Source organism: Panthera uncia (genome assembly GCF_023721935.1).
Source record: "Panthera uncia isolate 11264 chromosome C1 unlocalized genomic scaffold, Puncia_PCG_1.0 HiC_scaffold_3, whole genome shotgun sequence".
Classification (NCBI taxonomy): domain Eukaryota; kingdom Metazoa; phylum Chordata; class Mammalia; order Carnivora; family Felidae; genus Panthera; species Panthera uncia.
In genome coordinates, this window is record NW_026057584.1 from 35,981,779 (window position 1) to 36,003,078 (window position 21,300).

Consider the following 21,300-nt stretch of genomic DNA (forward strand, 5'->3'; position numbering starts at 1 on the left):
ATCCTCCCTATTTTATAGGTAATCTCAATATCGCTCAGAAAGTTAGAACCCAGGCCTTAAAAACCCCAGTTTACTCTGACACCTATCCTATGCCAGCTTGCTGTGATTGACAGGTGTCTGATGTATGCTGATCAGACACTTCTCCTTTGACTTTTAAATTCTGAGTATATTTTGGGGCAGTTAGTCATGGAGTATATTTTGAATATTGAAATTTTACTAGGTTTACTTTACATAACATCTATAACAAATAGACATAATAAAAACAATGAAATACAACTGAGAGAAGCAGTAAACTAAAGAGGAAAACTTGTGTGTGTGTGTGTGTGTGTGTGTGTGTGTGTGTGTGTGTGTATGTGTGTGTTTAAGTTTGGACATTTTCGATGCCTATTTATTCCCCGGGAAATACAAATAAGACATTAAACATTTGCTTTTTAAAAATACTGTAGAACATATATTTTCCTTCTTTTGGTTGATGTAAGTGTAACATGTACACATTTAGAGCATATTTTATTCCTTAAGTTTTTTTTTTTCATTTTTATTATATTAACTTTTGAAACTTAAAGCTGTATTTGCGTAGCATTTCTATAAGTTTAATTTCAAGAATTGTGAGATTATATCATTTTATTTCCCGTCTATTCTTCTGCATCCCAATTTGAAGGCCAGAATATGAACTATTAAGCCTCATTTGGAGAAACTGAACAGCAACATATCCCTGTGTATACTGTGTGAGGCCATGTGATTCTGTATTGATAATGAATTCTTTTGAAGTATAGGAATTATTTTTAAAAGTGATATGATATAACATGGCATAGTGACTTGAAAACAAGAGAAGATTGCAGTTCTTTAGGTGACCTTTGAGAAACAGCAGATGTTTGTCAGCGTGTCTTAATCAGGAAGTTTTGAAATGGGAAGCCTAATCTGTTAATCATAATTATACAGAGATTTTCTGAAACTTACAGTAGTGCTTTGACAAAGATCTTTCACATAGATACTGATCATCTAAACTTTACTGATACAATTCTGAGATAGTAATATTTTTCCTGTGGTAAGACTGATGTCCAGAGAATCTCCACCTTGCCCCATAAGGAGGCCCCACAGCTAATAAGAGGTATGGATTTGAGTACAGCTTTTTAATACCAGGTCCAATCAGTATAACATTTATCATCAACCAAAACTAAAGATTTTTCACAGATAATAAAATTTTTTAAATGGTTATTTATTTTTGAGAGAGAGAGAGAGAGAGAGCATGAGCGAGCATGAGTGGGGGAGAGGCAGAGAGAGAGAGGGAGACAGAATCTGAAGCAGGCTCCAGGCTCTGAGCTGTCAGCACAGAGCCCGACGCGGGGCTCAAACTCACGGACTGTGAGATCATGACCTGAGCCAAAGTCAAATGCTTAACCGACTGAGCCACCCAGGCACCCCAGATAAAGTTTTTTAAATGCTTATACATTTATAATATAGTGAATGTTAAGTAAGATTAGAGGAAAAAAATACAGGACAACAGACTGACAGTTAATAAGTGTCTGGTGTAGCCTCAAAGACAACAGTATAAAAGCAAAGACAACATAGAACAGTGAGTCTCAAACTTTAGCATACATAAAAATTACCCATCTCAAAAGACAATCAAGGGCACCTGGGTGGCTCAGTTGGTTGAGCGTCCGATGTCGGCTCAGGTCATGATCTCAGTTTGTGAGTTCGAGCCCTGTGTTGGGCTGTGCTGACAGCTCAGAGCTTGGAGCCTGCTTCGGATTCTGTGTCTCCCTCTCTCTCTCTGCCCCTCCCCTGCTCACACTCTGTCTTGCTGCCTCTCAAAAATAAATAAACATAAAAAAAAAGACAATCAGTAAAAACAAAGATGATATAGATGTTGGTGCTTAAACTTTCGTGTATGTAAGAATCATTGGAGAGATTCTGATTTGGAGCCCATGAATTTGTGTTTCTAACAGTCTTCCAGGTGATACGGATTTTGATGGTTCAAGGACTATACAGCAGAGACCTGAAATACACAATGTATATAAAACATAAGTATATATCAGGGATTTGTTATAATTAAATACTTGACTTCCTGGATATAATGTAAAATCGCTTGAAATAAAATGAGATTTTTGCGGGGTGCCTGGGTGGCTCAGTCGGTTAAGCGTCAGACTTCGGCTCAGGTCATGGTCTCGCGGTTCGTGAGTTCAACCCCCTTGTTGGGCTCTGTGCTGACAGCTCAGAGCCTGCAGCCTGCTTCAGATTCTGTGTCTCCCTCTCTCTCTTCCCCTTACTCCCTCTCTCTCTCTCTCTCAAAAATAAATAAACATTGAAAAAATGAGATTTTTGCACCAAATATCTTTTAATTGTAATGCAGACTCCATGGGAGGAGTGTGACTTTCTAGTCTGTGAACAACCAGTCGCAGCCAGCAATCATGGCCACTAAATAGCTACTGTTCATATGGTGCACTTGGTTAGAACATCAATTCTGTGAACTTGGGGAGGCTTTAGGAACCCCTCCAGTTCTAAAGCAGGGCTACAAAGGGCTTTCCTACTTCAGAGTTAAATGGAATCCCAGAAGCTCAGGGAGTGGTTAGATAATGGTTTCGCATTCCCTAAACTCAGTCACAGAAAGCTCAGAGGAATCTGTAAGATATCCTGGAACTCTGAGTTCCTCAGAAACTTGAGCTGACTCCAGATCTGAACTGTTCACCTGCAAGGCCCCTAGACGGAGACCCTTTCCCACAGGTTAGAAGAGCTACAGAAAGCCTCTAAAGCTACCAGGTATAGAAATATTTCAGCTCCACTTGCCTTGACAGTTCTTTCTTCAAGCCACATCCTACTTAGAAACTTGAACTTGAAGCTGGAGGTATGATTCCTTCCCAGGCACACAGATCACCTTCAGGACTTTGGCAACAGTAGAATCAAATTCATTGTGAATTAAGTTACAACTCTGATTCAAAGCCCTAGAAGTGGTGTGTTTTATGTCTCTTTAATAAGTAAGCAGTTTGGCTCTATTGAGAAGATTTTTGGTTGTGAATGTGAACATTGCTTTCATCATCAGAGGCAGGACTGCAGGACTACCATTTGTCCTTCACTTTTTTTCAGGTTTTTTTTTTTTTTTTTTTTTTTCCCATAGCTAAATATTGCAGACATTGAGATGGACCCTCAGAGCCAAGGTGTTGTCTCTGAATTTGGTTTAGTTTAAGACAGACTTAATATTATGTTTCCTTAGAGTAAAGAAAAAAAACATAAAATCACATACTGCTGTTAGGTCTACACCTCAGCCATTGTGATTACTTTCAAATAAATTTAAAAAGAAAGGAAGAGAGGGGCACCTGGGTGGCTCAGTCAGTTGAGCGTCCAACTTCAGCTCAGGTCATGATCTCACGGTTCGTGGGTTTGAGCCCCACGTCAGGATCTGTAATGACCACTTAGAGCCTGGAGCCTGCTTCAGATTCTGTGTCTCCCTCTCTCTCTGTCCCTCCCTGGCTTGGGCTTTGTCTCCCTCTGTCTCTCCAAAATAAATAAATAAATGTTAAAAAAGGAAAGGAAGGAAGAGAAAGGTAGAAGGGGAAGGAGGGAGGGAAGAAAAGGAAGGAAGGTAGGAGAGAAGGAGGAAAGAAGGAAGGAAGGAAGGAAGGGAAATAGAAAAGAAATAATGAATGTCCAAACTCAATTTTTAGATGGAGTCTTGTGCATTGTGATGCTCCTCTGACCTTTTTTTTTTTTTTTTTTTTTTTTTTTTTTTTTTTTTTTTTAAAGCATTTGTCTTTCACCTGCTGTGGCTTTAGAGGCTAAAATATTATTATGATATTTTTATGAGAGTGGTAGAAAAAAAATGAAAAAGCTTTTCAAATTTAGCAAAGTCTGTACAAATTTTTACTGAAACCATTTACTGCTCTGGTCAGTGGAGATGTAGCTTGTTGATGAGTATTTGATTTTTAGGCATTCTTAAAAGTGAGGCCTTCTTAAAAGTGAGGATGATGATTTTTTTCTTTGTTTCTTTGTTTCTTTGTTTCTTTTTTTAATGTTTATTTATTTATTTTTGAGAGACAGAGAGAGACAGAGAGAGACAGAGAGAGAGACCAGGGGAGGATCAGAGAGAGGGAGGGAGAAACAGAATCCGAAGCAGGCTCTAGGCTCTGAGCTGTCCACACAGAACCCAACACGTGGCTTGAACTCAGAAACTGTGAGATCATGACCTGAGCTTAAGTCAGAGGCTTAACCAACTTAAGCCACCCAGGCTCCCCTTTGTTCTTTCTCTCCTGGCTTTTATTTGTAGAGCTATCAGGGACTGAAAAGCATTGACAAAGGTTCTTCATTTGACCAAATTTTACTCAGTCTTTTAAATCTTCTCCATGGCCCATCTGTGCATTTCCTTGTAAAATCCAGTTTGAGCAAGAACCCTGTTAAGTCAGTTTAACCTGAACCCCCACCCTTGATATCTGATCACCCCTCGATATCTAATTGGGTTCCTCATCTCCTGTCATCCCCCTCAGGTGATGTTTGAACACCCTGGCCTGTTTTTGGCAAAGAAGCAGGTTAGGTCAGTTTAGCCAGAACTCCCCTTACTCCTGATGTTGCCTCTTAGTAATTTTCCATCCACCCATCCCTACCTTGCTCTTTGTCTATAAATTCCCATGTGTTTATGCTGTTTTAGGATTAAACCCCTTCTCTCTCCCCCACTATAAAATCCCATTGCAGGCATCCCTTTACCTACTGCGATGGTCCTGGATGAGGTCTGCCTTACCACCTTTAATGAGTGCCATTGAGTATTTTTTTCTTTAACAACTTAAGGGGTATCTTTTGTCTTATAGGCAACGTTTTAAGACTCGTAGTCTGTGGGCAGTGTCTGGTTTTCAGAAATGTTTTGTTTGGTGTTTATTGCAAATGGATTTAGTTGCCAATGCTTGAATAATAGGCACTATCATGTAATAATCCAGATTTTCCATTTTCTTGAAAAAAAATCTGAAGAAATGACAATATGAGAAAGACAAAAACTGGCTGAGGCAAGGTAGTGTCTGCTTCCTCTGGACGGGGCAGGCTTTCCCTTACTTCCCCTTGTGCCTCTGCGGTTGGCTTCTCTGGCTATTTTCCTCCACCTGGAGGTGTAGGCCTTTGCCTTTGCAATTCCTTCATTATGGTTTTCTAAGTACTTAGTACTTCATGGTGTTACTACGTGTCTGTAAGGACACTTCCACAGTCCGGTTTTTAATTATATGAATTTCTAAGGATCTGAGAACTCATAAGAAAAGGAATATACTATGCATAATCTTGAAGGAATATGGAATGACATTATTCAGATTCATATTGCACCAATTCATACAGGTTTCTTGGAGCTCTGATGTTAATGCTTAATTGTGTGCATAATTATAACACTATAATTGTGTGTCAATAGAGCTTTTTATTAATGATGTGATTTAGATATATTTCAAGAAAGTAACTCAATCAAAGTTGAGTTACTCAAATCAATCAATTAAGCCATTGAGAAATGAAAATACTGAAATTTTGGAAAATTAGCTTTTGGTCAAAGAATGCATGCTGTAAGAGGATGGTTCTATATATAAGTAGAAAAAGAAATGGACAAGAGTTTTACATCTTAAGTACCTGAGCACATAATTTAGTATTTTAATTTGCCTTTATTTTGGCTGAATTCAAAAGGAATTAAACAAAAACGAACCAAGTGTCTACTAGGGCCAAGTATTTCTGTCTATAAAGTACAGTTTTACTCAGAAGCAGTCCATGGTTTCTGCACTTCTTTTAGTAAAGGAATCATAAGAGTGATTCCTGTCCTGGGCAAACTGTGTTAGATTACCTTTTGAAGGCTCTCAACCATGTGCTTGGTTTGGTTTTAAGATTGTATACCTTAAAGTTTAATTAATACAATGACTGAAAAATGCTTACATTTAAAGGATAAGATTAACATAATTTGTTCACCTTGAACGATGTGAAGGAAAGGTGAATACAATGATACGAATTACATTGAAAAGATTAAGTTAGCAATTGAGACTTTAAAGAAGTCTGAGGTAAACTTTACTTACTTGGGGGTTCATAGGAAAGTTAAGCAATCACTTTGCTTTTTTAAGCAAAGCAGTAATAAATACTGTATATGTCTCAATATAAGGTGATCCCAAGACACTAATGTTTATTTCCCCAAATGAGAAGTTTTGAATATATAAAATAACCATTAGGCATATGGATAATGGTCAAATATTTACTTATATTTTAATGTATTAACTTCCACCTATGTATATTAAAATCACATATTACATAGAATATTAATTAAAAATACTACTTTTCTCCACCCTTAAAGTTCATGTGATTTGGCACTCATGTCTCTGCCATTACAGAACCCGTGTTTGGAGTCACCTGATTTTCTAGCACACACCATTTCTGTGAAAGTTCTTTTTGAGACTTAGTACTTTTTTGATAAAAATATGATTCTGACAGGGCGCCTGGGTGGCGCAGTCGGTTAAGCGTCCGACTTCAGCCAGGTCACGATCTCGCGGTCCGTGGGTTCGAGCCCCGCGTCAGGCTCTGGGCTGATGGCTCAGAGCCTGGAGCCTGTTTCCGATTCTGTGTCTCCCTCTCTCTCTCCCCTCCCCCGTTCATGCTCTGTCTCTCTCTGTCCCAAAAATAAATAAACGTTGAAAAAAAAAAATATGATTCTGACACTCCAAACCATATACCAAACTACAGCATCATTTACATAATAATGGGACAATTATTTTTAAAAATTTGTCCTGTGGGTGACTACTTCTTATTTTCAGCATGTAACCATCTAAAGTAGTGTTCTTTAGGGGCGCCTGGGTGGCTCAGTTGGTTAAGCGGCCGACTTCGGCTCAGGTCATGATCTCACGGTCCGTGAGTTCGAGCCCTGCATCAGGCTCTGTGCTGACAGCTCAGAGCCTGGAGCCTGTTTCAGATTCTGTGTCTCCCTCTCTCTGACCCTCCCCCGTTCATGCTTTGTCTCTGTCTCAAAAATAAATAAACGTTAAAAAAAAAAAATTAAAAAAAAAATAAAGTAGTGTTCTTTAAAGTCTTAATAGTCTTTTGCATGATCATATCTAACATTTGCAACTCTAACAAATAATTACTAAATCTGTTTGGAATTTTTACTTTAAAAAACAGATACTGTTAAGTTACATCTGCAAGGATTTAAAACTAGGAATGATGGAGGTTGTTTCAGCTTAAATGTGTTTTCTCCAAACAAACCTTTGTTTTACATAATAACATAATACAGAGATTTAGATAAGGATTTAACTATGAGGTGATTAATTCACTCCTTCCTGGGAAATATTCTTGGGAGAGGAAAAAATTCTGCCTCATGCTTGAACATATATGATACTCACTTTCTTTTACTTCTGCCTTTCCAGGTTATTCCTTAAATCTTCACTAGTAAAGTGCAATAAAATGTAATAAGGTAGCTATCTGGGGGGTAGGGGGGAGGAAGCATCTTATTTAATGAAAAGTCAAGAAGATGTTATAAATATTGTTTCTTCCTTATCCTTGTGCATAGAACAATCATTAACATATCCAATTTTTACAGAAATATTCCTATACCAAAGATAGCAAGTGAGTAGATAAAAGGATATACTTCATGGCACATATTTTCTATGAATGTTCCCATAGTTGTATAATACTTATTGTGTGAGATTTTTATTAGGAGGTAGCAGTTAATTTGGCAGGAGATGTTGTCCTTGTCATTTCCTGATAACCATGAACTACACCATTAACCACAAACTACAGAAGATGAGAACAGCTGGTGTTTTTATAACAGAGGGTGATGAGGGAGATGAGAGAGCTTGGGAATACGAGAGGATTTAGAATTGATCACGCTTAGTGGTTTCTGTCTTAGTTATTCAATAAAATGCCTACTTTTAGGAACTGAAGAAAAATGAAGTAGTAAATATTATTGCTTTCATATCACCTATGAAAAAATTATTATAACATTTTTCAAGGAAGGAAAACTCACTTTTACTCTTGGGCTTCCAGCTTCATATGAAAAAAGTTTATGTCATTAATATACCAAAAATATGATAATTTTGTACTGCATATATTAGCAATAAATTGCACCAATGAAAATAATGATGGATTTTCATTTTTTATCTCTTAACAGTGGAAAGAGTGGAACGAGAAAACCTTTCAGACTATTGTGTTCTGGGCCAGCGTCCAATGCATTTACCAAATATGAACCAGCTGGCATCCTTGGGGAAAACCAACGAACAGTCTCCTCATAGCCAAATCCACCACAGTACTCCAATCCGAAACCAAGTGCCCGCGTTACAGCCCATCATGAGCCCTGGTCTTCTTTCTCCCCAGCTCAGTCCACAACTTGTTAGGCAACAAATAGCCATGGCCCATCTGATAAACCAACAGATTGCCGTTAGCCGGCTCCTGGCTCACCAGCATCCTCAAGCCATCAACCAGCAGTTCCTGAACCATCCACCCATTCCCAGAGCAGTTAAGCCAGAGCCAACCAACTCTTCTGTAGAAGTCTCTCCAGATATCTACCAGCAAGTCAGAGATGAGCTGAAGAGGGCCAGTGTGTCCCAAGCTGTCTTTGCAAGAGTGGCATTCAACCGCACACAGGTATGCTTAGCATTGCACATGATAGTTGGTGGTTGAAATGATACTAAGGACAGAATTGTGACATCTTCTTTATCTCTTCAAAAAAACTTTATCGATCCCAGAGCACACAGAATTAACTAGTAATCCTTAGCTCAGGAAGTACTTGATACGTGCATAGCCATAATTAATTAATTTCAGTAAATAATGAATATCTGTGAACCCATCACCCAACTCAGGACCCAAAACGTTATCAATGCTTTGGGCCTACGTGCTCCTTTCTTTCCTTATCTTCTCATCTGCTTTTCCCCAGGTATAACCCTGATTTGAATTTTGTGGTTAACGTTCACTTGTTTTTTAAAAACTAGTTCTAAAACTACTTACGTACGCACAATCTATTTACTTTGTTTTTGAACTGTATAAAAAGAATATCATTGTATGTCATAATTTCTATAATTTTTTAAGTTTTTCAAAATATACAAGTTAGAGTTGAGATTGATAAAGTGGGGGTGGGGGAGGTACCTGGGTGACTCAGTTAAGCATCTGACTCTTGATTTCAACTCACTTCGTAATCTAATTGTTCATGAGGTTGAGCCCCGTGTCAGGCTCTGTGCTGACAGTGTGGAGCCTGCTTGGGATTCTCTCTCTCCCTCTCTCTCTCTGCCCCTCCCCTGCTTGCTCATGTTCTCTCTCTTTAACAAAATAAATAAACATTAAAAAAAAAAGATATTGTTAAGGTGGTAATGGATAATTTACTCATATTTTTCAATATTTTGAGGTAATCACATGCCAGTATAATACCAAGCAATAAAAAGATAAACAGTTTATCTATGTAGATCTTATTCTATTGAGGACCTCACCTCAGAGTTTCTGATTCCATAGTCTGGGGTAGGACCTAGAAATTTGCATTTGTAGCAAGGTCCCAGGTGATTCTGATGCTGCTGGTCTGGTAGCCATATTTTGAGAACCCTTAATTTGGTCCTTACATGAGTAACTAGAAAGTAAAAGTGCCAATCTCAAGGAGCTAATGACCTAGTAGTAAAAAAACCAAAATATATTCAGATAACAAAAGTAAAATGTGAAGTAAGGTGAGTGGTGTAGGAGAATAATGATGGTTGTAGTGGGTATCTATGGGGAGCTGGGGGTAAGGAATACTTATAGTAGGATGAATATAGTGAGTCTTGAAGAGGACAGTAGGTTTAAATTTGATCACCCTACTAAATGCAAGGCAGGAAGCTAAGCTCAGTGCAGATGCAAAGATGAAAAAGATCATAGGCAAGCACCATATGTAAATACCTGACTTGAATATTAAGTTTCTGGGGAGTTAGACCTTGAAGGATAAATAGAATTTAACAGGCAAAGATGGAGAAGAAGGGTACTTTAGGCTAAAGGAATTAACAAGAAAAGTGCTGAGTCAGGCATGTGTGGGAATAGTTGGTAGTTGATAGCAAAGCTAGATAATAAAACTTAAACGGGGAAATAGATCAAAAAAGGTCTTAGGGCCATGCTAGGAACTTTGAACCTTATTTAATAGGCACTAGAAGCCATTGAAGGTCTTATGTAGGAATATGCTATAATCCAATAATCAGAATTGGACCTTAGGAAGATCTTTTTCTCTCTTATGATAGCAAGAAGGTAGGAATATCATTTAGAAGGCAGCCATAAATATCCAGCTGAAATGTGTAGAAGTTCTGAACTAGGCTGGTGGTGGTGGGATAGAGAGTACAAAATCAAGAAGAATTGTGGAAGTAAAATTGACAGAAAGTGCAACCACCTGAATGGATAAAGAGGGATGGACAATAAAGATAATGCCAAGGTTAGAGCCTTGTGGCTGAGAATAAATCTGTAATTATTTAGAGAGTCAAAAAGAACATTGAAAGAGATAGTTGGAATAAGTTTAGTGATTATTTTGGATCAGGCTATTTTGACTCCGAAGTGCTGGCAGATTTTTCTTTCTTTCTTTCTTTCTTTCTTTCTTTCTTCCTTCCTTCCTTCCTTCCTTCCTTCCTTCCTTCCTTCCTTCCTTCCTTAATGTTGATTTATCTATTTTGAGAGAGTGGGGGAGGGGCAGAGAGAGAAGGAGAGAGAAAATCCTAAGCAGGCGCTGCCCTGTCAGTATGGAGCCTGATGCAGGGCTCAAACTCACGAACTATGAGATCATGACCTGAATCGAAATCAAGAGTTGGACGCTGAACTGACTGAGCCACCCAGGCACCCTGTACTGGCAGATTTGTTCAAATGAAGGTATTCAGAAGTCATTCAAAATATGAGTTTGGTGCTAAAAAGAGTTTTCAGGGTTAGAGAAAGATTAGAAATTTACTGACAGAGCCTGAGATTTAGAGAGTCGAGGGAAGGAAGAGGAGAAACCATCACCACTACTCCCACCAGGAAAAGAGGTAAAAGAAATGCCAGTAGAGATGGGAGCAGGTGGAGATGGAAGAATAGGGAGGTAGTAGTGAGAGTATACAGAACATGAATAAAGAGTTTGCAGAAGGAGACTTGTCCTTGTGAGCAAAACTAAGACGTCTGGGCATGAGAAGCTTGAAACCATGCCATGAAATTTGGCAATTGGTTGGGAGAGACCTTTGGCAAACCTAGAGTGTAATTTCATTAGAGTTGAGAAGGCAGGAGCCAGAATTTAGGAGTTGAGGAGTGACTAACTGCTGAGGATACAGAAGCAGGGGCTGCAAATTACTCTTTCCGAAATTTGGTGTTGAAAAGGAGGTCAGAAGTGTGTTGACAGCTTGAATGTGATAGGGAGTCGATCTGAGATAGAAGGAATTGTGAAGTAGTTTGGGATCTCAGCTGAAGTTAACAGGCATGAACTAGTGATGGAACCAAGCACTGTGGTTTGGTAACAGTCTTCAGGAATGCTGGAACCAGAGGAGTGGGAGCAGGGAAGAAGCACAGTGGGATGGTTTGAGGTTTGGTGCTGAAAGATTAGGTGTGGCAGGAGACCAAGAGGGTGAGATCTCCTGCCCCCTTGACTTCGCTGATTTACGCTTTCTATTATTGACAGACTCCATTTACAGCATTTGAAAATGAGTTTGGAGGTCCACGGAGGTCTGCACATGTTCCAGATAGCACTCTATGATTTCTTTTTTGACTCAAAGTACTAAAGCAGCGTTTGTGTGTCCACAGTTATCTGAACTAGGGCTATGAAAAATTCTGGTGCTTTTGAGCCAGTGTGTTACTAAATGTTATTGCTAAATACAAAGTGGAAGGATGCATCTTTTAGTCTTTATTTTGTGTTTATATGTGTAGTTGTGTGTGTGTGTGTGTGTGCATGTGTATGTGTGTGTGTTCTTTCATGTATCATTCATGTGCATGAATAGGCATTTCATAGCTAGCCAACATTTTATTGGTTATATATACAGTTCCTTTGGCTAAGGATAAAATTGAAAGCATGGTTGTATTACTCTGGATTTTAGAATCAAATACAGTATATATTTTATCCAAATAGCATGAAGCCTGAGAGAAGACTCACAGAGAGGCTAGACAAAAGACAGACCTTGTTGGTGTGAGAGAATGCTCTGCCAAGGCCCTAGACTCCTGGAGGTCTGTCTTCTCCTCCACAATCCTTTTTGTCTATTTTTATGGATTAATGATTTTTCTTTGGCATTGCCATCGTTCAAGTGCCAAGTTATAAAAGGTCTAATTGAAGCATGGAACACATTTTATTATTTTCCTCCTGCCATTAAATTTGTAAGATGGCTACACCCAGAAAGGAACATTCACTTTCAATCAACATGAGCTTGAGTTCATGGGCCAGCCTTGAGGATATCAAATGGAAAATGCATAGGAATGTATGAGTATTTCCTTTTAAAATTCTGCTTTTAATTTGGGAAAGCTTTTCATCCCTCTGGGATCATAACCTGTTGTGTATAAAGCCCAACCTAATCAAGGTAGATGGTATTGACAGAATGACATAGTTTGAACTTAAGCTGGAGGTCAGCAGGCAGATTGTTTTTGCTGTATATACTGTAGTTGCTAACAGCAAGGTTGGACAGCTGGGTTTCACCAGCAGCATCATTAAATGGAAAACATGGCGTACTGTGCCCCGTGAAACCAACCATGGATTTTCCAAATGTTAGGCTTTTTTGAGTGGAATCAGACATTTATGGGTGATATCATGATTTGCCGGCTATAATAAACAAAAATTAACTTTATACATAACAACGTAAATGAAGTATTAATTTTTGGATAGAAAGGAATCTCACCATTTTTTTCCTCAAACCAAACAGAATCAGAACCATTTATTTTAGATGAATACCTAAGGCCAATATCAATCTTGTGTCCATTTGCTTTAGTGAGATGTAATATACCTTCAGTACACTGAGTATTTCCTAGAAATAGTTCATGATCTCTATTATTCATTTATTATCAAATTCAATAAAAAGTACTTTGGTTTGTCATCCTATAGTTTGTATTTCTGGATTTGTGCTCAGTGATTGGACCCTGAACAACTAGTAATTAGAGACAGTGTGTATGTGTGTGTATAGAACAAATCACATGTATAACATTCATAAATGAAGCTAAAGCTGGAAAAAAAAAACAACCACATCGGCCTAGTTTTTCATGTTTAAAACTTCCAGAGGAACAACTGAAATTCATAATAAATAGCATTTGAAAATGCCAGTTCTCCAAGGAGAAACTATTAATTACTCTGTATATCTGATCTATTGCCACTATATCATTTGGTGATATAAAATAACACAATCGAGGGAATAGAGCTATATTTCCAAGAACTTGCTTTTTTAAAAAAAATTTTAATGTTTTTATTTATCTTTGAGAGAGAGAGAAAGACAGAGCACAAGTGGGGGAGGAGCAGAGAAAGAAGGAGACACAGAATCTGAAGTAGGCTCCAGGCTCTGAGCTGTCAGCACAGAGCCTGACACGGGGCTCAAACTCATGAAACGCAAGATCATGATCTGAGCTGAAGTCAGACGCTTAACTGACTGAGGCACCCAGGCGCCCCTCAAGAGCTTGCATTTAATACATTTTTATTTTAATCAGTGTGTCTTGAGATCATGCAATGCCAGGTATCATTTCATCAGCATGGGCACGAGACTAATGTAGTTCTAGATGCAGGGTATAGCAGAGCATCACATCCTGTCTGTGCCATCAGGATGATAGAAGCCTGTTTTTGTCATTATGACCTTGCAGAAAATATATTCTGAGCATTGTCACTTTCTTCTTTACTAGTCTTTTGGAAGAAAAGGTTAACCCCACTTTTTTTGTCTCTGAAGACTTTTATGACAAATGAGAGATCAGATGTTTTCTGGCCTGGTCATTAATTTTCAGGAAATTCCTGTGATATATTTCTAAGTGTTTCTATTACCTATGGTCACAAAGTGAGGTGTTGTGGGTATTACACCAGAGTAAGCCGAGGCAGATAACATGCCTGCTCTGTGTTTGGTGTTCTATTTCTCCCCCACTTGTACTCCCCTATACTTTTACTTCTAGAAGCTAGTGACTGCTGGTCAGTTTTTCATTCAAAGGACTTTCCTCGGACTATTGGATTTTGCTTTACTCACACAGGCAGAGAGCTGGTAATACTTAACCAATGTCTGATAGGTGCAGGGGGGTAAAAGGCCAGCTCCCCTGCCTCCAGTAGTAGGGACAGCACTGAAGTGTGACTTTTACTCTAGAGCTCTCCGCAGATGAGGCTGAGACAGGGACTGCTTGGGTTTCTTCCCTTCCCTGTCCCACTTTTCCCACTGCCTCACCAGTTTCCCTTTGTACTTCCTTAATAAATCACTTGCACAGGAATCTTTATCTCAAGATGTGATTTTTATCCCAGATTATAGATCAGTGCCCCTGCTCGTCTAAATAGGCTTTTGGTTATATTATGGGGTAGTAGTTTGAATAAAACTTATCTTCAATTTTATGCCTTACTACGTTCCAAAGATAAAGTAAGATATCACTATGGGAATGGTATAGATGTTTTTACTGTACTACTTTCTCTTGAAAAGTATCAGCACTATTATTGTTTAAAGCCCTCTGAATTCAATGGACTGATACTGATATTGGGAAGATTTACTTATGGTTATCAAATACAGGAAAGAGAAAGACAGGGAATGAAACAGAAATGGACACTGGATTTGAAGCCCTATGAGATCTTCTAAACTTGACTTAAATGAAAACCACCCTTACCAAGTCTAAATGGTGAATTATGTAATTCACGTGAGTTTCAGAGTAGTTTTGTTCCTTCGCTCTGCCCAGTGCTCTGTCAGTGATGCAAGTGGTGTTTTTAGGACTTATAATTTCAAGAAATAAGAGGACCCGAGCTCTATCTAGTTTCTTTTTCTTTTTTTTCTTTTCCTTTTCTTTCTTCCTCCCTTCCTCCCTCCCTTTCTGTCCCTTTCTTTTCTTTTCTTCTCCTTTTCTTTTCTTTCTGTCCTTTTTTCTTTCCTTCCTTCCTTCCTTCCTTCCTTCCTTCCTTCCTTCCTTCTTTTGTCCCTTGCTCCCTCCCTTTTCTCTTTTCTTTTCTTCTGCAGTTCATTTTCCCTTGCTAATATCCTAAATTTATGTTAGTGTTGGCATACTTTCACTTCCTAGGCTTATGGACATTAAATAAGTCGCTTATTTACTGTGTTTACTCACATCTGTGCTTTTTTGACAGTTTGATTATGAATCCTAACCTTAAGTGTTCTTTTGCCCCTTGTCACTTTATGGACTTGAAAATATTAATCAGAGGCTTGTGACAGTGTGAAAAGGTTTATGACAGTATTTTAAAAGACAATATTACGAAGGAATGGTTGTGGGATGCCCACTGACCTATAATAAGGATGGCTTCATAAAATATGTACAATGACTCTTCCTGAATAGATAAACTATTCTCTAATTTATTTAAAAATCCAATGACCTACATATTCATATGTTCAGAAATCCTTCATTTACTAACATTGTTTCTCCTCCGAGACCTTCCATCTGAGCAAATCTGTTAAATGAAGTAGAGGAAGCTTTGATCCAAACTAGGCTAAATCCATTGGAATAGCTGCCCTGCCACATGTGAATGGGAGCATTAGAATGCTAGAAAGGGAAAGTTAGTTGTGGTCCATGTTCCTTCTTTGCATCACTATCCCCTTTCCTTGGTGGTAGAGTTCAGGAAATACCCTTACATAAGGAATCAACAGTAAGAAGTTTCTACAGTTTGGAAATGAGGCTTTTTCACCTTCATTATTTATATAATAGAGTTCTTTTTCCTCTAGCACATTACATCATAACGCAGAAAGTTCAGGTCCATTTTCTGTTTCAGGTAGCTCTCCTGAACCAATTCTTAGAAACATGTTTTCAGTAGATGCACAGATGTGTTTCACAAAATGTGCTATTCTGTACCAGTAGGACTCTAATTTGGTATCGTGCTCCTTCTTCTGTTTGATGCAAAAGTCACTGAGTTACACAATTTGCAACCTTTTGTCAAAGGCTTTGCTTGAGAAAGTTGTTCATCGTGGGTCTTATCTGATAGAGAAGAGGATTTAAAAAATCCTTCAGGAAGTCATTTGGTGGACCTGTCCTTATTTGACAATTTTTTTTTTTTTTTTATGAGATTTTGCAAAGAATCTGCTGTTTACTCATCAAAGCCACATCATTTGAAGAAACTTAAGGCCAGGGTCATAAATACAGTTTTATAAAGTGACTCAGCAACTGGAGAATGTTTTCAACAGATTGGAAAATTAGATTGAACAACGCATCAGGAAAGTTGGCAGTAAGGTCAATGGCTAGAAATGTACACGTGTGTGTGAAATGACATGGGTTTTGCTTTTATGCTTTATCGATACCATGTTTATAGTATATACACACCCGTGTTATTTGGGTTAAAAGTGACTAAGGACTTGCTAAACGGTATACTTCGAAGTGGCACAGTTAGGAAGGGGTATGTAGCAACAACATGAACATTTTAGTATCCAAAATATTTGGAAATCTGAACTTAAGTGGGTTACCAGTCCATTTGGGGAAGGAGAAAGTCTTACGTTTGATTTATACATATTGTTAGCCAAAGATAGGCATGATTTAATTATACATACAGTTTATATTTGTAGAAAACTTGACTTCCAAGATATTCAGCATTATTTCTCGGCCAACCTCTGGTCTCAGTCATCATTATTTCTTACTATGCAATAGAGATACGGCACTCCACAAGTCATACAGGAGTGGAACACAATGCAAACTCAGGGGTCTTGACTCCATGGTCCAGTGAGCTGCTTATAAAATGACAAGGAAGCCTGTGAGAAAAAGGAAGTCCATCCACTGAAAGGTGGCCTGTATATATGAAATGCTGCAGATCAGGCATGAACATGTTATTGGGTTTTGAAGCAAATAATACACCCTCTTTTGATTTCAACATTAAATTAATAAAGTGGGAAAAGATGGCCCTGCTTGCTTCATAAAATAGGCAGTCTTTCATTTCAGAACCACTGGCTTGAATTCATAGATTTAAAGATTATAATAATATTAATATCTCTCAGTATAGCAGTGTCTCCAAGTTCTTAGATGTCTTAAGGATGGCCTCTTGCTAGTGGTCTCAGTTTAGTTCCTCTTGCGCATATACAAACTATCATTAATTAGCACCTTTTAGGCAATTCCAGCTGAAAAGGAGGGAGGAGATACTGGCTTTGTGTTCTGGGTAAAGAGAAGGTTGACTCGGTAACTGTCAAACATATATAACCCCCTCCTCATTACTTTTTTTTGGTAAAGATTTCCTTTTAAATGTTTATTTATTTTGAGAGAGAGAGAGAGAAAGAATGCATGTGGGGGGGAGGGGGAGAGAGAGAGAGGGAGAGAGAGAGAGAGAGAGAGAGAGAGAGAGAGAGAACCCCAAGCAGGCCACACACTGTCAGTGCAGGGGAGGTTGATGCAGGGCTCAAACTCACAAACCAGGAGATCATGACCTGAGCCAAAATCAAGAGTCAGACATTTAAGCAACAGAGTCACCCAGGTGCCCCAATAACTGTCTCCTCATTCCTATATCTACTTGAAATAGAAAATTTTGTGTAAAAGAATATATAAAGACCCCACCCCCCCTTTACAAAACTGGTACCAAAGAATCAGAGGAACCAAAGATGACAGAGCCCTATTCTGTCTTTTCCTATCCCTGACCAGTGTCCAAGTGCTTAGAAATTAGTTACTGAACTAATTATAAAAAATTCAGTTTTCTCCATTTTAACTAAAAAAGTCTTCCTTTGGGGGATGGTTTTACAAGCTTTTGTCACTTTTTTTTTTTCTGACAAGGGGTGATCAGCTCCTTTCACACAGATAAGGAGTCTCTTCCTTCAATAAGGACTTTCTTTTACCTCCTGTGAGTGTGTCTCAATATAGACCTATATTTTTAGTGTGAAGGTTTATTTTAGCATTTAGTCTCCTCCAATCCTGGGTGATGTTTACAATTAAAGTAGAATTTTTATAGAAGAAATACAAGGAACACTAGCTTTAGATCCCATTATTTATATACTTTTCACCATTGCTTATTTAAAGTAATAAAAAAAATACACAAGGAGTGTTCCTTTCATGGCCATTGATTGAAATGATGACCATTTGGCCTGGGGTTAAGTGCATGTTTGTTCAAATAAAACGAATTATGTTTAAAGGCCAGAAATGCTGTGAGAAAAATATAACTGAATCAATTTGAAGTCAGTTGGAGATTACAACGTTGTTTACATTCTGTCTACAAGTTTTGTACCTAAAATTATCAGTGTACATCACAGCATTTACTTTCAAACATCTTTGACTGCAGCACCCAGTGAGAAATACCTTTTACATCATGAGCTGGTACATACACTCACACATGTGCACATACGTGTGTATGTCCGTCTGGAGTTCCATCTCATTTCAACCTGTGTTTTTGTCTATCTGTATATTCTAAAGCAAAACCTTCATGAAAGAAAAAAAAAAAAGCTTCGGGTAATAATACTTGTACCATGTATGAAACACCCTGGTAATTTCCAATCTACTGAATTGCATGTCATTATAAAAGAACTAGTTATGATCTACTGAAATCTATCATCTACTAATAGTTATGACCCATGTTTAAACAGTGATGCAAATTAATGCTTATTTTAAATGACTACAGAGTTACTTAGGGAGGAAAAGTTGTTTTACTTTTCTGAGGTATAAAAAGAGTATCTTGGTTTAGTGACATGCTGGATTACCATATGATCGTTCCAGTTTATATAATTAGTTAAATTTTTCTTTACATTTCCTCTATTCCAAATAATTTTAATTCTTCTTCTTCCTGAAATGTATCCTTTACATTTTCTGCCTTCTATGCGGGAAGACAGCAAAATGTAAGTGGAGGGCCATGAAAATTTGAAGTTGCAAATTTAAAATAAGAATTGTATTGTGTATTAGTTCTGTATTTATTTGATATAGTTCTGTATATTCTATATTCAATTAAATGTTTATTAAGCATTCAGAAACTATGGTAGACCTTTTAATGGAGGCTAACATTTATTGAACACTTAACATGTATCAGTTATAAGCTCTAGGGAATCCCATGAGGGAAGTAAAATTATTTTATCAGTTTTACAGGTGAGGAAACTGTGCCATAGGAAGATGAATTAATCCTTGGCTAATTGAAGCCCTATTTTGAACGCAGAAATTTTGACATTAGAACTCACATTCACGACCACTTTATTCTCAATTATTTCTGATCTATAGAACAGAACATGAAAGATACAATTTCTCCTTCAAGGAGGTTGAAGGGGTTAAACGGGCTTTCAAACCAGTAATCCTGTTGTGGTATATTAAGTACTGCGATATGTTACATGTACTGTGTGAGAACACATGTTTTTGACCTTGGAGGTGATTGAAGTTAATGCAGAAATATTTCAGCAGGAAAAAAAATGATATTTTATAACTGTTTCAGGACAAAGTCAACTCATATGTTAACAGACTGCTTTACTTTTTATATCTGAATGCATTTGATACATTTGAGATATAAATATTCAATAAATGTATGTTTTTGTTTTGTTTTGTTTTGTTTTGGGAAAGTACTATTTTTGCCAATGTTTTGACAAAGTAGCCAAAGCTAGTAAATTTTGGGGGCAGTTTGCCAACAGTTGTTTCACACAATACACATAGAAACTAGAAATAACCAGGGCCCAGAACTTTGTGAATGCAATAGTCATGTGCCAGGTACTTGAGGTGTTAGTAGAAACCATGTATGTGCCCAGAGCTGAGAACACCACTGGTAAATGTTTCTAAAGGGAACCTGTTCAGTTCTCTATTTGGTTTTGCTTTTTGGTACTCATGTGTTTAGAAAATTTTGGCTTGGATTGTGCATAACCCGCCCCCTGCACCCCCCCCCCCCATTCCAATACCTAAGAGTTTCTAAAGACAAAAATGGAAGGGATAAAAAGAAAAAAAAAAAAACCAAAAAACTGTTCATCTAATTGCATCTATCTTTGCATTGAATAGGTAGGTAAAAATAGTAAAGTTCCCAGAGATCTGTTTCTGGCTAAATTCCTTCACTGTATGTGCTCAGGAGTGGCTCCGATGAGGGGATTGCTGTTAGGAGAGCACAGGTGATTTTGGTTTCAAGAATGTTTTGTTGGACCCACTCTGTGTTGCATGTACTATATTCTGATGTGTCAGGTAGCACAGTATAGTTTTATTATGTCCCCTAGAAAGAAAGCTGTCTTTGAGGGAAGTGTTTTATTTAATGAATTGCAGATTGGGAGTAGATGAAATATTTGGTCTAAAGTGGAGTCTGCATGGCCAAGAATTTCAGTTTCCACTATCTTGGTGTTTACAATAGGTTGAATGAAAAGATCTTGAGTGTAATATGTGGTCCAACAGGGCCTGTTCCTGGCGTTTCAGCAAACACAGGACTCCCCCATCTCAGACCAGTTTTTAAAAATGCATTTGGTGCGTTCTTAGAGCTTTATATCCCTCTATATTCCCAACTAACCACTAAGCACAAATTATACAGATTCTTCTCCCAAGGAGTTTACTGTATGATGAAGAGAAGAGGTTTTCTAGTAGCACAATGTAAAAGATGATGAGTGTCATAAATGCCAGATAGAACGAGTGCCATCTCAGTTCAAAGGAGGGAGAGACTATTGCCAACTGCAGCGTATATGCATACACACATATGTACATAGTATTTTAGTGAATTACAGAATACATTTCTACAGCAACAACATTTGTCTGCAAATGTTACTTTTGTATATGCATTTATATTTGCAGAGTACATTAATTCCCTTTAGATGCTCAATTCTATCCACCCCCATCCTACAACCATGCTACATGCATAGGCTGCCTCTCCTAATAAAGAAATATTGTAATAAAGGGAGGTTTTATTAAACTAATGCAATAACGACATTTTCTTTGAGGATTTAACACATCATTTTTAATAATAAAAATCAAATTGTCATTGTTGTGCCCTGTATACCTTTTATTCAAATCAGCCTAAGTACTCTGGCTCCATGGCTGAGCAGTACTCTAGGGGGTGAAAGGAGGGTGAGTATTTTTAGCATTACACAAATGAATTTCAGCATACAGGTTCATAGTGGGGCTGTGGATTATGAATATGGAACCCAGGGAAACCTGTTTATATTCGTGAGCAGAGGGGGAAATGCCTCTCAGGAGTGTCTAGAAGGAAAGGAGATTGGAGATGAGGGAAGAATCACTTCTGTTAGGTCCGCTTTCTGACTATAGGATGTCAGCACTTTCTACAGCCATGCAGCTGGCTCCCCAGCTTCTGTAACTGTGTGTTAGTCCCTGGAATGGAAAAGCTCACTTTGTATGATTAGG

General features: G+C 38.0%; 1 protein-coding gene across 1 annotated transcript in view; it reads left to right on the top strand.

Moving 5' to 3' along the window:
• Positions 1-21,300, top strand: part of SATB2 (SATB homeobox 2) — a 187,958-nt gene that overhangs the window by 102,261 nt on the left and 64,397 nt on the right. The window contains exon 7 of the mRNA XM_049615202.1: positions 8,096-8,568. Coding sequence (XP_049471159.1) covers positions 8,096-8,568 — 473 coding nt within the window. The remainder of the gene's footprint in view (positions 1-8,095; positions 8,569-21,300) is intronic.